This window comes from Gastrolobium bilobum, unplaced genomic scaffold (assembly GCF_033153095.1).
Source record: "Gastrolobium bilobum isolate Gb01-03AN ecotype WA unplaced genomic scaffold, APGP_CSIRO_Gbil_v1 utg5409, whole genome shotgun sequence".
NCBI classification, from domain to species: Eukaryota; Viridiplantae; Streptophyta; class Magnoliopsida; order Fabales; family Fabaceae; genus Gastrolobium; species Gastrolobium bilobum.
Window position 1 is genome coordinate 124,552 of NW_026897097.1, and position 15,358 is coordinate 139,909.

Below are 15,358 nucleotides of genomic sequence, written 5' to 3' on the forward strand. Positions count from 1 at the left end.
TCTTCCATTATCGGTAGACCTAAACCTTGTTCTTACATGACCCGATCCATTCGATCAGACACTCGCTATCTATTTTCATTGTTAAACCATTCCCACTTTCGGTCAGAATTTCTTTGAATATGTCCTTGAATATGTCATTGTTAAACCGTGATATTAAACTTATTGCAGATAAGTTATAAAGTAATAAACTACGAAATATTAAATGCTAATCTTGAAAGGAAAAAACACTATGATGCAATAAAAAAGAGTTTATTTATTTATTTATTTAATAAAAAACACATCTCCAACGTTACCGCAGCAGCAACACTGTTAGTCCCACGAATCGACGCGCTAGAAACCCACCCAGTTGTTCATTTCGATGATCTGATCTCTAATCTCAAATCCTCTAATTCACAAAAAAAAAAAAAAAACTCCCAATTTTACATCAAAGTTTGAATCTTTGTTTAGTTTTTGCATAGCCCAAGATGTCATCGTTTCTACACCAAAGAAGTCTCCACAACCCATTTTCGAATCCATTTCCCGTTTCAGCTCCTTCTTCAACCAATTCCAAGAAACCCATTTCAATTTTTAGCCCCACCATCCTCCTAGCACTCTTGTCTCTCATGGTGGTGGTGGGTGTCTTTTGCCCCTGGGTGGGCATGCCCCAAGGCATCTTCTTTACTTCAAAACCTGCTATTTCCAAATGGGGTCACTACTCATTGGAACAAGCACTGTCCTTTGTGGCCAAAAATGGCACTGTGATCGTTTGTATTGTGAGCCAACCTTACTTGCCCTTTCTCAATAACTGGTTGATAAGCATCACAAGGCAGAACCGCCAAGACATGGTCCTTGTCATCGCTGAGGACTACCCTTCACTCTATAAGGTCAATGAACTTTGGCCTGGCCATGCAGTGCTTATTCCTCCTGTTCTTGATGTTGAATCTGCCCATAAGTTTGGTTCTAAGGTTTGTGACCCAATGCAACTCTCTCATTTTGTTGTATTAAGTTGTGTTTTTTTTTTGTCAGTAATTAGGATTTAGGATTTGATGGTTGATACTCAAAATAACCATTTCAACTCAAAAGGTCAAGATGTTGCGTGAGACTATATGGTTTTATATTTCTATATTACATCACCTCACACCGGAGCCATTGAGCGCTAAGGGTGGACAATGCACATGTCCTTGTATTTATGCTAAGAAATTTCATAATATTTAATTATTTATTAATAGAATGGGACTGTGAGGATCGAACTAGTGACCACTTAGTCATGGAGGCTTTGATATCATGTAAAGAACCATTTTAACCTAAGCTGTTGGACGATGCTATATTAATGATTTTATATTTCTCTAATAGATATTGGTTCTTGTTAAAATGGGCATTCATCCTGTAATAAGGACTTGTAACTAAATATAATCTGTTTTTACCAATTATAAGAACTTGATTTTATTAATTATATGTTCTGGCTTAATGATGTGCTTTCATTGAATCTGGTGACTTGAATTATTGTTGCTCTCTTGGAAATGTAAACACATATGTATGCAGTGTTATTGATTTTTGGATCCATGTGTGGTGCTGAATCCATGCTTGTTTATTTTCACTGTCTAGGGTTTCTTCAACTTTACAGCCAGGAGGCCAAGCCATCTGCTGAAGATTTTGGAGCTTGGATATAGTGTAATGTACAATGATGTTGATATGGTTTGGTTAGCTGATCCATTTCCTAATCTGCAAGGAAACCATGATGTGTACTTTACGGATGATATGACTGCAGTGAGTATTCTCATATAATTTAATTTCCCTTTGTGCTTCATGTCAGTTGTTATTTGCAATAACTCCTTGGTACACAATGCTGGAAACTAATTGCCTATGATTATGCTTTTACTGTGTGTTTAATATATATAATTCATATTGGCTCTATTGGTTGCAAACCTTTTGTAAAATTTTAATGCTGGGTTTTTATAGTTTCAGCATGTGTAACATATAATGCCACTTGTCTATATTATTATCTTACAGTACTATCAGATGAAGGATTTGTGCCATCTTTTTGAAGTGCAGGTTGAAATTTTTATTATTTTTATTATTTTCACTAGATATTTCATCTAGAATACACTTTGGATGCCAAATCAGTTTCATCTACATGGTCAATAATTCCATATTATTAGCTATAAAAAAAACCATTGTTGTGTTTGAAAAAATTTTGAACACAAGACTTAGGATTGGTCTTGCTTTATTCTCCTTTTCTTCATCTACATTGACTTATGACTAGCACAAAGAGTGATAATGTTTGTTGTGGTTAGTAGTTAGAATCCAAACAAAGTTATCAGTAGTCTGTAACTTGATTAAAGTCCATTTTGTGAATCTATAAATTAATTGTACAGAGGAAACATCATCAGATCCACAACAATACTTGAAATGGACATTTAGAAGTTCAATAATACAGATCTCCTCCTTGTCTGGTCCATTTGGGATTTTCTTGTCTGTTAGAGATTATAATAGATAATTATAAATGTATTCATATAATGTCAAAGGAGATTTCATTGTGTTCCACTGAGGGACATGCTGATGTGCCCTAAGGTGCATTCACAAGATTCTAGTAAATCAGGCTTTGTTCTTGAGTGTGATTCTTTTTGTTCTTGTATTATTGACTTTCTTTTTTTTATTTTTTTCTTCACGAGGCCAGATCAAACCATTAAACCATTCTCATGATCTACCACCACCAGGAAAAAAGGGCCGTCCTTACATTTGTAGTTGCATGATTTTCTTGCGCCCTACTGATGGAGCAAAGCTAGTTTTGAAAAAGTGGATTGAGGAACTACAGCTTCAGCCGTGGTCCAAAAGCAAGAAATCTAATGATCAGCCTGCTTTTAACTGGGCTTTAATGAAGACTGCTAAAGAGGTTTGTTGTATTTTTTTTTTATTTCCTTCCAGTTTGTATAACTTTCGTATATTAATTATACTAATATATTAGGGGAAGTTATTTATCTTGAGATTTTCTTTTAGAGCACTTTGATGGTCAATCAGGATCTTTTATTTCTGATAAAATAGCATATCTCGTGCCATTATATGCTTGAGGTCAATTAGGATATTTTGTTTCGGATAAAGTAGCGAAGTGGTAAAGCTGTTCTTTAATGACTGAAAGGTCATGAGTTCGAATCTAGGAAACAGTCTCTTTACAATTATGCAATGGTAAGGCTGCGTACAATGATTACCTCCACCCCACACTCGCTAGTCGGGTTTAACGGGGAGTGATTTTTTTTTATAAAGTAGCGAAGTGTATGCCATTATAGGCTTCAGTGTAAATCCTGTCCTCATAAAATAGAAGACAGTTTGATTGATGTTTAGTCTATACTTTGTTGCTAATCCAAGTATACTGGTGTTAAATCTTTACTTTGTTGCTTATCCAAGTATGACTTCAAAATTCCCTAGATCTGAAACCAAAATAAAGATGGCCCAGTGCATTAATCTCTTTCTGTTGTGGGGTCTGGTAGGGTTAGGTGTGAACAACCTTGCCCCCGAATAAATACAGATAAAAATAGTTTTTTTCTTTGATGGATTATTTGTGGTTGATCACCATTAAAAAAACAAAAAAACTTTCCCTAGATGGTTTTATTGGAAATTATGTTTTTGGCAAGAAGAGGGCGAGCCTGAAGTAGTGGTAAAGTTGCTCCTTTGTGATGAAAGGTTATGGGGTTTGAATCTGGGAAATAACCTCTTTGCAAATATGCAAGGATAAGACGGTGTACAAAAGATTGGCCTCACCCCTATCCTCGTTAGTCGGAGTTTAATGGGGAGTGGTTTTTTTTATGTTTTTGGCAAGAACCCAATGGCGTCGATTGATCGGTGTTGCCCACCCCACTTAGTGGGACGAGACTTGTTTGTTTTTGTTATTGTTGATTATTCTTTGTTGTTGATCTGGCATTATAGTCTAAATTGTATCTTCAAATTGACATTGCTTTTTTAAGGTTTATGTGTCATTCTGTTTCATGAATTTACTGTCATTTCCTTTTACAATAAATTGTATGTGTATGTTTTATTACATTGAACACTAGCTTGCTGATAAATTTCTATCATATTATGGTAGGTTACCATGGATGATTTGTGTTACATAAGAAATAGAAGATATGCAATTTGCTTTTATCAACCCTCTGTTAACAAAAAAACAGAAAACAGGAAATTGTCTTTCACACTAAATCTTAATAAAATGCATCTTTTTGTTTTTGAAAGTGAAAACTATATCCATCAGAAAAAACTTTTTTGTAGATGCGGGGAAGGGTTTTGCTGTGATGCATTATGAATAGCAGAACCCAAAATCCTTTCATGAATGAAATGCTAAAAGTAAAAGGTAAAATGCATTGGTTGTTTGGCACTGCAAGATGTCCATTGCACTTCTCATATTTATCATTTTGATCCCCTAATGTTTTGCTTCAGCGGTTATAAGATTTGTATTAAAAGCTTGATTTCAAGTAAGGTATATAAACAGTTTTAAATCACGATACATTTGCCAGGGGTTTATTTCACTCTTTAGAACATCTAAAATGCAGATATATCATATATGTTTTCCTTTTCCATGATTATTTTCCCCCCCATTGTAGGTGGATTTGTACCTGCTTCCACAGGCAGCATTCCCTACAGGCGGATTATATTTCAAGAACAAGACATGGGTCAAAGAAACTAAAGAAATGCATGTTATAATTCATAATAACTATATAGTAGGTTTTGAGAAGAAGATAAAGCGATTTCGTGACTATGGCCTTTGGTTGGTGGATGATCATGCGCATGAGTCCCCTCTTGGTGGATTATGATCCTTGGCAGATGACACAAGTTTATCGTCATCTTTGATCCAAGCATTTAGATTAAGAACATGCTTTCTGCCAATTTGTTCATCCTGCTTGCTCGATGGATGTTTTCTGAAGATATTATAACTGTTGCTGTCAACACACACCTTTGGCTGAATGATGGGTTGGTAAATGGCCCTTCGTGTTCAATTTTGTGAAGAAAAAAAGGTGGTTACAATTGGTAGATTTTATTTCAAGGCTCAAAGAAGAAAAGGGTAGATTTTATTTGGTTATTGGAGTGTACCTGATGATATGCAATTGTTCAGAAAAAAATATGCTTCCACAGTATGCAATAGTCAATTTGCATACATATACGAAATATATGTTCTTTCCCACCCCCTACATGTAGGAATACTAATTGGCAATTGTAGAGAATCTAAAGTCATTACTGGTGGTGTATTCAAAAAAGAAAAAAAAAAAGTCATTACTGGTGGCATGTGAAGTGAATCAAAATATTCATAATTACATTATGAATATTTCTTGGAAAACAGTTATCCTTGCTGTGGTTGCCTGAAGCTACTATAATAAATTGTTGATATCAGCTACTACTAGCCAAAGGCTACTATAATATAAGCAGATTAAAAATAATTATTTGATTCTATTATCATACACTGTTTTAGATGATTAACCCATACTAATATGTACGGCACAAAAAATATATATTTTGTCTACCACACTTATAAAAAAGTGAGTGAGTCTTATTGTAAAAAAATAAGAGAGAAATTTGATGAAACTTATTCATTTTTATGAGTGTGGCAGATAAAATAATTTTGCAGCAAAAGCAAAAATGGTTTTCCTTAAATAAGAGAGAACAGTTTCTAATAAAAGTGTGAGTTAATTGATTACCAAAAAAAAAGTGAGTTAATTCACCTGGTCTAGCTTTTAATTCTGATAATTGTATAATTTTGAGTTTAAATTCAGAAATTCCATTTAAATGGAATTTGTAGTCTCACTATACATTATTTTAAAAAAATTGGTGATGTGTTCTAATTTTATTATTTTTTGATATATCGACCGTATTTATTTTTTTGAGATGAGTCATTCCTTAAATATTTTCATAAGTTTCAACTGTTTTGAGGTTTTGAGCGGATTATAATATTAATCTTGAGTCAAGACATAGTTATCGTTAAAATTTTTCGTCTCTCCTCAAATATGTATCTAGTGAGCGTAATCTTGTTACAAGGCCTTGCAACACTACAAAAAAAATTGGTTGGGGGTCGAGACACTGATCACCCTCCAAATAAAAAAAAGTTTGGGGTAAACTCAAACCGATAAATAACCCTTATGAAAAGACCACATTGGTCAAACTAAGAGCCTATGTCTACAGAAAAAAATAAAAATAAAGCTTAAGCATATTGGGTCATTGTAAATGATTCAATATTAAAATAATTGATGGTAAAATCATTTTTGAAAGATATTACATTTGTTCGAGGAATCGATGGTTAATTGTAGTGAATTACTCACATTTGGTATAAGGATTTCAAATTTTATTTTTTTCAGGAAAATGAGATTCCCGATGTTGCAATTTATGAAGCAGAATTCCATATAAAAATATCACCAAGTGGTGATATTTTTAGATTCTCACCCGATGAAAAAATATCAAACTATATTTACGACGATTTTAATCCTCGTTGCTCTTTCGTATCTCTTTTATTGGTGAAGAAAAAGAAAAATAGTTGCTAGAATAATGTGCAGTGGAATCGAACTGGAGAAAGAGAACAAGTAACACCATTGACAATGTGATGTTGAACTATACGGCAAAATCATGGGATTAGAGTTCGGCCATGTTCACCTCTTCCTTTCTCTCACTAAGTGGTTCTATCTTTCTGAAATGGAGGCAAATGCTCTCAATCTGCAAATATATTATCTTTTTTCTATCTTCAATTTTTGGGATTTTTTTTAACCCACAAATTTTTTTATTTAAGTTTAAAAATTAATTAATTTCGTTCAATTTTTTCTTTCACAAAATTTAATCATTGAGGTTATTTTTGTAAAAGGGTAATGTTTTTCTTATGCTGTTAGAAAAAGCTTATCTCGTGTCATAGACTCTTCGAAATTTGAGCCATCATTTTTTTTTATTTTTTTAGAGTATGGAACCCACTTAAAAATGTTTATGTAGGAGATACTCTTATCTCCAATGACATAAGAAAAGACAACCCTTTGTAAAATCATTTCACATTTTCAGTAATATTTGACAATCAACCAAACATAGAATTAGGAAACTTAAGCCAACTTTTCTCGTAATATTTTGACCTACCAAACAATTTTTTGGTCACATTACTAGGAAAGTCACTTTCTCAGCATATTTCTGGGAATCATGATTACAAGGCATAGAAAAATTTCCACTCTACCAAACACCCCATAAAATTAGTAATAGAATAGACTAGATTAACCCACTTTATGTGAGTCAAATATATATATATATATATATATATATATATATATATATATATATATATATATATATATATATATATTGAGTTAGCCCAACCCTAGTTACCTTTTTGAGAAGAGTTGACTCTTCCCAATATCTCCACATCCTTCGACTATTTGAACTGGCTGTGGGACTAATTCGGAGTGTGGGACAAGTCATGGATTAAGATATTTAAATTCCTACCAAATATGACATGTGAAGATCGAATCTGAAGTCCTTTCTTTTTTACTTACTCAACGTCCTTCCTACCAACTGATCATCACCATTTGATTGTGAGTCAAATATTCTTGCAGTCACTTTGAATTCAAATTCAAAATTTGAAATTCTAAGTCCGAATAGCTTCAAGTAATCTTGTCTAAATTCATTTCAATTCATCTCAAGTGCGTCTACACGTGATTATTCTGTTTACAAATGCTACCTAAACACAATTTTTTTTTGGGTTGAAATACCTAAACACACTTATAACATGAAAAAATGTTTTAAATGACTTAATGTAAATAGTAAAATAGTTAAATAGTGTGCATTTACTTTGGATTTACTTTTTGAAATTCAAAGTCCTAATTTATTATTAGGGATTTGCTTTCATCCTGTTACCCGATAGATGAATAGTTTTTTCTGCACAAATAGAATTATGATGGGGCCATTTTAAAAAAATAAAAGAAAAAAAAATAAAAGAAAAGGGAGATTTCCGATGTATCAGCAGGATATGATTTCATTGTTATGTTACATGATAATTGGATTTCCCTTATTATTATTAACTCATGTTCATTTAATTTCAATGGTTCATATATCATATTCAAAGTGCGGTTACACGTGACAATATGCAATAAAATTTTAAGTGGTCAAATATTCTTGCAATAACTTTGAATTTTGTTTTCTTGAAATTCAAAGTCCCAATTCATTATTGCTGCTTAAATAATTTTTCATTTCAATGGTGTTTAAGTATAAATAAGTAACGCTTATTTGACATTAAAATATATGATTAAGCAGGTATTTTTAATGATTTTAATAGGTAATATATTAGAGAGAGATTATATATAATATCCCTAACCTAATTAAATAATAAATTACATGTAATTAAGTAAATTAGCATGTATTAGTGAGTTGAAATAAATAAAAAGACTAATTAAATTAATTAGGGTCACTTTTGAGGTAAAAAAATGCAGTCAGTGAGAATTAAGGGGTATAAATGAGTGTAGGCAAAAGTACCCAAAATATTAAAGTAAAAGTGAAAATATTCCTAGAAAAATATTTAAGACATTTAGGTAAAGTTTGAAAGAGAACGGAGTTAAATAGCTAGATGAGCTAATACCCAGTTAAGATAACTTAACTATGTTAAGTGAAAAAAGCAAGGAAAGAAGCCTCATTCTTCCTCCTCCTTCGTCGACCAAAACTGAGAGAAAAGAGAGGGAGAGTCCATTTTGAGCTTCAAACCCTAGCTCCCTCATCTCGCAACGAAATTCATCTGTTCCAAAGCCAAAAATGTAGAGAATCTTCTCCTCATTCCAAATCCTAGCTTGGTTTTGAGTGGGAAGCATTATGGGGTGAGATATCTCCCTCCAAAGATTTTGACCCTTGTGAAGATTTGAGGAATTTGATGGCATTTTCTTCCATGGGAGCTTAGGATAACACCTTTCCTTGGTTGTGTGATGCTTTGGGGTAAGTTTTCACTTCTCAAACCTTGTTTCCATGGAGGTTGCATGAGGTTGAAGATGATGAATAGTGATTTTGTGAGTTTGATAAGTTTGAGTTATAATGAGCTAAGTTCCTTTACAAATGTTGTTAGGAATGATGATTAAACGATGGAAATGAACTTAGATAGTCGTTTGGTTATGGTTTCATATTTTGAAAAAAAATTCATGCTTGAAATGTGGAGTTTCTTGCATTGTTGAGTCATGGGTTGGATTGGTTGTGTTAATGGTGTCCATTGTGTTGATAGGATTGAAGCAAGTGGACCCACATTGAGTGACCAACCATTGGAGGAAGCCATGGAGCTTGAGTAGCTCATTTGGATTGGTAAGTTCATGCCTTAATTATGCTGTGAATGGGATTGTGTGGTTTTTGAATATGTTGTATGTATGTTAAATTGATGGATTTCACACTCTTGAATAGGGTGTATTGGTGATTGGACGAAATTGCCTTGTGGACATACCAAGAAAGGTTGGTGTGGATAAGTGAGATAGAAGAAAGCTTGCAAATGAGGGGAAACATGAAGAGGTAAACCTTTGGATCTTGGAGGTTAATCCCTCTTGTTGTTCCACCATTGCTTTTATGGAAGTGATGGTTTATGAATGGATGATTGAGTGGTAATGTTAGTATTATGGTATGTTTGCATTCATATAGTATTGTTGTGTCATTGGAGAAAAGGCCAATGGACAAGCACTAGGGGCTAGGTTGTATGCTTAGTGGAAAGGACTAAGATGCAACTCAAGCGTGTGTGATGATTGATTGCTTAATTTTGTGGCCATTGAAATGCATGAGTATGCTGTTGTTAAATCATTACTTATATTGCCTCTGGATATATGATGTAGTTCATGCCATGTGTATACTAACCCTTCATGCAGGAAGTGAACTCTGGGGTTGGAGCAACTCTCCAAGAACCCTGGGTTTATTGAGTTTTATCTCACCCCGTTTGGGGACTGCTATTTCAGATGCTAGCAGAGATGATACTGGGCGAGGCAAAGGGAACGAGTAGCTTGCATATGATAGATGATAATTGATATATTTTGATGCATTAGTGATAGATGAATGCAAGTAGGACTTAGAAGTTGATCATTGATGTTGTATTGCCCTGGTGGGACTTTGATCACTTCTTATTTCTAAGTCTTTGGTATGTAATCATTTTGATGCACATTGATGTAATTAAGCCTCTCTTGATATCATGTGGGCCTTGAAATGGCAAGCATTATGCATTGAAATTGTTATATAATGTCTATTAGGTGAAAGAAAACCTTTGGGATTGAGAATTAATGTAAATATAAGGATATTTTGGCTTGTTATCCATTTCTCATATCTTATATGGTAGATTTGGATCCTTGTGTCTTAATGGAAGTTATAGATCTTTTTCTTAGCTTTCCAACGAGACCAAGATTGTCTAAATTGGATTAGTACAACTCAAGCTATGGTCAAAATACAAAAGTAGGTCAAATTGCCATGTTCTGGTGCTTACTCCAGAACTGTGGCGCTCTTAGCGTCAAGTTGACGCTATGAGCGCCAACCATCAGGGGGAGGCTGTAGGATTGACGCTATGGGCGCCAGTTTGACGCTATGTGTAACACCCCGTATATATCCGGTAATGTTATCATAATATCGTATTAAGCTGCGCTTAATTAAAAATTGCGGAATATCTTTATCTTTTCAATTATGATGTCATTATTCATTACCAGCTTGATTACTTAACCATTTTCAAAATATATCCTGTATGTAATTGCAATAAAACAGCTAACTGAAATACCTCATAACATAGATAATAAAAGTGTGGCTCTAGTCACGGAACTACAACAACGTAGACCAAACCATCTAACAGTTTATACAACTCCAATCTAAAGTACTAACATAAAGTGTCATGGACAATCCCCATGCTCACTCAAATAAGGCAACACGCCCAACATCAGTCTCAACAACAACATAATCATAAATAGAAGAAAACATAAACAGCATCCAAATCCAGTCATGGCAGCAATACAACATAATATCATCAACTAAGCTCTGGCCTCCTGCCGCCAGAGGCATCAGTCACCAAACTACCGGAACCTGAAATAAGCATTCCCTAAACGTGGGGTGAGATCTCTAAACAAGAAATCTCAGTAAGACAAGGGGTCCTCAAGGATCTTCCACCCCAAGCTCACTTACATGTGCAATATAAGTTTAAAAGCAGTTCATCAATATCATTTCTAAAACAGTGTAATGCAGCAGATAATCATGTCATGTGTGTCAATACTATTCTACTGGCCAGAGAAATGCAGGATTTGCATATGCCAAATACCCACACTAGTGCAAGACGCTACTTGCATCCACCCCGGATCACCGTCTTGTATGACGCTACATACTCAGGCTTACCGTCAAGATGGAACAACACATGCATATTAAAAGCCATTACACATAAAGCTCAACAACATTTCAAATATTCAAAGCATGTAACACAACATGCATACAACCATACCCCCATGGGACATGGTGGAACCACAACATGGCTAAACCGAGGACACGAAAGCTTACCTTGTAAACTAGCTATTCAATACCAAGAGTCCGCACAAGCTCAAGACCCACAAATAGCACAATCACAATCTGTTTATATGAGGAATATCATCAATAACCATACTTTAAAGGTTCGTTTCATTATGACAACATTTCCTTATTCAATTACATCTTTTCTAGATCATAATTATCAAACATTAAGTCCCACAATTAAAGGTATCACTGTTTCCCAACAGTAACACAAACCTCTTTGGCCATCATGCCCAAATGGGGATTTTCCCACGCATTAAATCTGGTTTCTGATCATTTTTCACAGGTGGAAATCGATTACCCAGACATGGTAATCGATTACTGAACTAGGTAACCGATTACCAAAACATAGGTAATCGATTACTGCACATGGTAATCGATTACCAACCAAAAGTAATCGATTACCACGCGGGCAGAATAGTTTTCTGCAGAATTTTTCTGCATAAACTGAGCCTCCATGGCTTCCCCAAGGTCCAAGGTTCATTTTAGCCCAAAACAGATGTTCAATACTACTTATTAAACATAAATTAACAACCTTTAACATGATTAATCAAAGTTATCTCTTTTCATAACCAAAACAAGTCATTTTCATGAAAAATCAAAGGAAAGGTTCAAGGTATACCTATGGGGTCCTTAAACTCTAAAAAAGAAGAGCCTTAGATGCTCAATGAAGTGCCCCAAGCCTCTGCCTTAGTGATGCACGAAAATCACCACACCAAGGTAAGTTCTTTAAGCCAAAAGATCACTCATTGGCACCAAAAGACAAGAACAAGGCCTCTATCAAGGTATCTCCCAACTCAGTCCCAAAACAAAGCAACTCAGAAGCTTACACTCAGAAACTAAGAGCTTTCCTCCCACCCTTGGTTCACCCACACACAACCATGATGTTTTGATGAAGTAAAAATGGAGAAATGTGGTTACTTTGAGGATTTTCTATGAAGAAATGGAGGTGGAAGAGGATGGCAATGTGGCTGGCTCCTCTCTTCAGAAAACTCTCACGTAGCAAGGCAAGAAAATGACCTAGGATCATGTGCCAAGCCTATTTATAGCCACTTAACCAATTCACACACAGTATTAACTTTAATTGCTACGCTTAGCATTTTAATCCCAAACTTTGGAATCTGAAACTACAAATTTTTCCAAGAATTATCATATTTTTCTTATAATTTTATGAGCACCTTTTCGGTACGCGCTTTTCAAAGCCAGTACCGGTTTCTAGCACCAGTTCTCATTATCTGGATTTGAAACTCGTTTTAAAAGTCCTACATATTATTCTAGTAATTATCATGCACTTATTATAATTTTCCGGGATACTTTTTCGGTACGCATTTATACCGACTAGCAGAACCGGTATCTACACTTTTCTTCCGAAAAGCGACTTTCAGCATTATTAATCACTTACTATAATTATTAAAGCCTCATAATAATTATTAGGGTCAATTATGGAATCATTTCCTATTTTCTCATAATTTATTAATTAAATTCCTTAATTAACAGTGCGAGTTCTTACATTCACCTCACATTTTTAGGATTTTGCCCTCAAAATCAGAATATACCTGTCTTGGAAGTTGGGATACTGCCGGAGAAGCTCGTCCTCTCGCTCCCAGGTACACTCCTCAGGAGTTCTTCCTGACCACTGCACTTTGACCATCAGAATGATCTTGCTCCTCAGCTGCTTCTCGCCGCGATCGAGAATCTTTAGTGGTCCGACGGGAGTCTTTAGGTTCTCCCGAACCTCCACATCATCCGGTAGCACTACGTGCGACGGATCTGCTATGTATCTCCGAATTCGGAGGCAAGGCAAGCCGGTAGGCAACAGGTCCTACTCTACCAAGAATCTGGTATGGCCCAATAAACCGCGGGTTCAGCTTCCTCACTCCGAGTGCCCGTCCAACACCGGTGACAGGTGAAAGTCTCACAAACATGTGCTCACCCTCACTGAACTCCAGTGGACGATGCTTGACATCGTAGTAACTCTTCTGACGATTCTGCGCCTGCTTCAGCTTTTCCCTGATCATCTGGATCTGCAGGGTGGTATCTTGGACAAAGTCCAAGCCAAACAACTCACGATCCCCAACCTCTGACCAGCAGGTAGGTGTACGACACCTCCTACCGTAGAGCGCCTCGTAGGGTGTCATACCCAGGCTAGCATGAAAACTGTTGTTATACGAAAACTTCACCAATGGAAGGTACCTATCCCATGCCGAGCCCTGCTCCAACGTGCAAGCCCGCAACATGTCCTCCAAGGTCTGGATAGTCTGTTCAGTCTGTCCATCAGTCTGAGGGTGATAGGCTGTACTCAGTCTAAACTGCGTACCAAAAGCTCCCTGCAACGCCTCCCAGAACCGAGATGTGAACTTCGGGTCCCTATCACTAATGATACTCTCGGGCACCCCGTGAAGTCTCACGATCTCGCGAACATAAAGCTTGGCCAACTGCTCTGTAGTGAAGCTCACCTTCACTGGAAGAAAATGGGCAGACTTTGTCAATCTGTCCACAATGACCCATATCGAGTCACAGTCAACCTGAGTCTTCGGCAAACCCAAACCGAAGTCCATGGAAATGCTCTCCCATTTCCACTCTGGAATCTCAAGAGGTTGAAGCTTACCAGACGGCTTCTGGTGTTCAATCTTCACCTTCTGGCAGATCAAACACTTGGACACATACACAACTATGTCCTTCTTCATTCTTGGCCACCAGAAATTTCTCTTCAGGTCTTGGTACATCTTCGTAGCACCAGGATGAACAGTAAACTGTCCCTTATGGGCCTCCGCCATAACCTCTTCGGTCAAGGGACCTCGAGGAATCACAATACGCTTCTGAAACAACAGAAGTCCATCCTCATTCCAAGACACACCGTCTTGGTTCTTCATGTAGTCGAGACACTCTCTCTGCACTTGCGCCTCTTAAATTTTCTCCATAAGCTCATTCCTGACTCTCACAGTCTCCATCTCGAGAAGTGAACCCCCAAACAAGGTGGTCACCTTCAGATCTCGAAACTTCTCTATGAGGTCGAAGTCACCCATCATCAAACTGGATAGACTCATGGATTTCTGACTCAAAGCATCAGCTACCACATTGGCCTTGCTAGGATGGTACTTCAACTCAAAGTCGTAGTCCTTCAGAAACTCCATCCATCTCCTCTGCCTCATGTTCAGCTCTTTCTGATCAAATAGATACTTCAAGCTCTTGTGGTCATTGAACACCGCAAACTGCATGCCAAACAGGTAGTGCCTCCAAATCTTGAAAGCAAACACAATCGCAGCCAACTCCAAATCATGAGTCGGGTAGTTCTCCTCATGAGGCTTCAACTGCCTCGAAGCAAAAGCAACAGCTCTACCAGACTGCATCAACACACAACCCAGCCCCTTTCCAGAAGCATCACAGTAAAGCTCAAACTGCTCCTCAGGATCAGGAAAGATCAACACAGGTGAAGAAGTCAATCTCTCCTTCAACTCCTGAAAGCACGCCTCACACTCGTGAGTCCACACAAATAGAGTCTCCTTTCGGGTAAGGCGAGTCAAAGGGAGAACCATCGTGGAGAAACCCTTGATGAACCTCCGGTAGTAACCTGCCAAACCTAAGAAGCTCCTCACCTCTGTGACTGTCTTGGGCCTCTCCCAATCCAGTACGGCCTCAATCTTGTTGGGATACACTGCAACTCCATCAGCTAAAATCACATGCCCCAGAAACTTGACTGATTTGAGCCAAAACTCACACTTAGAAGGCTTAGCGTAAAACTTTTTCTCCTTCAGCACTTGTAGAACTATCCTCAGATGCTCCGCATGCTCCTCCTCAGTCTTGGAGTAGATCAGAATATCATCAATGAAGACAATCACAAACTGATCCAGATACGGCTGGAAAATCCTGTTCAGGTAATCCATGA

The 15,358-nt window shown here is 36.6% G+C and overlaps 1 protein-coding gene across 1 annotated transcript; it reads left to right on the top strand.

Annotated features, from left to right (window-relative positions):
- Positions 1–408: 408 nt before the first annotated feature.
- On the top strand, positions 409–5,249 carry LOC133304111 (UDP-D-xylose:L-fucose alpha-1,3-D-xylosyltransferase MGP4-like). Its single transcript, XM_061504084.1, has 4 exons — positions 409–944; positions 1,585–1,746; positions 2,657–2,872; positions 4,569–5,249. Exons 1-4 carry the CDS (start codon positions 465–467, stop codon positions 4,776–4,778), a joined length of 1,068 nt encoding a protein of 355 aa, XP_061360068.1. The 5' UTR covers positions 409–464; the 3' UTR covers positions 4,779–5,249.
- Positions 5,250–15,358: the final 10,109 nt, after the last annotated feature.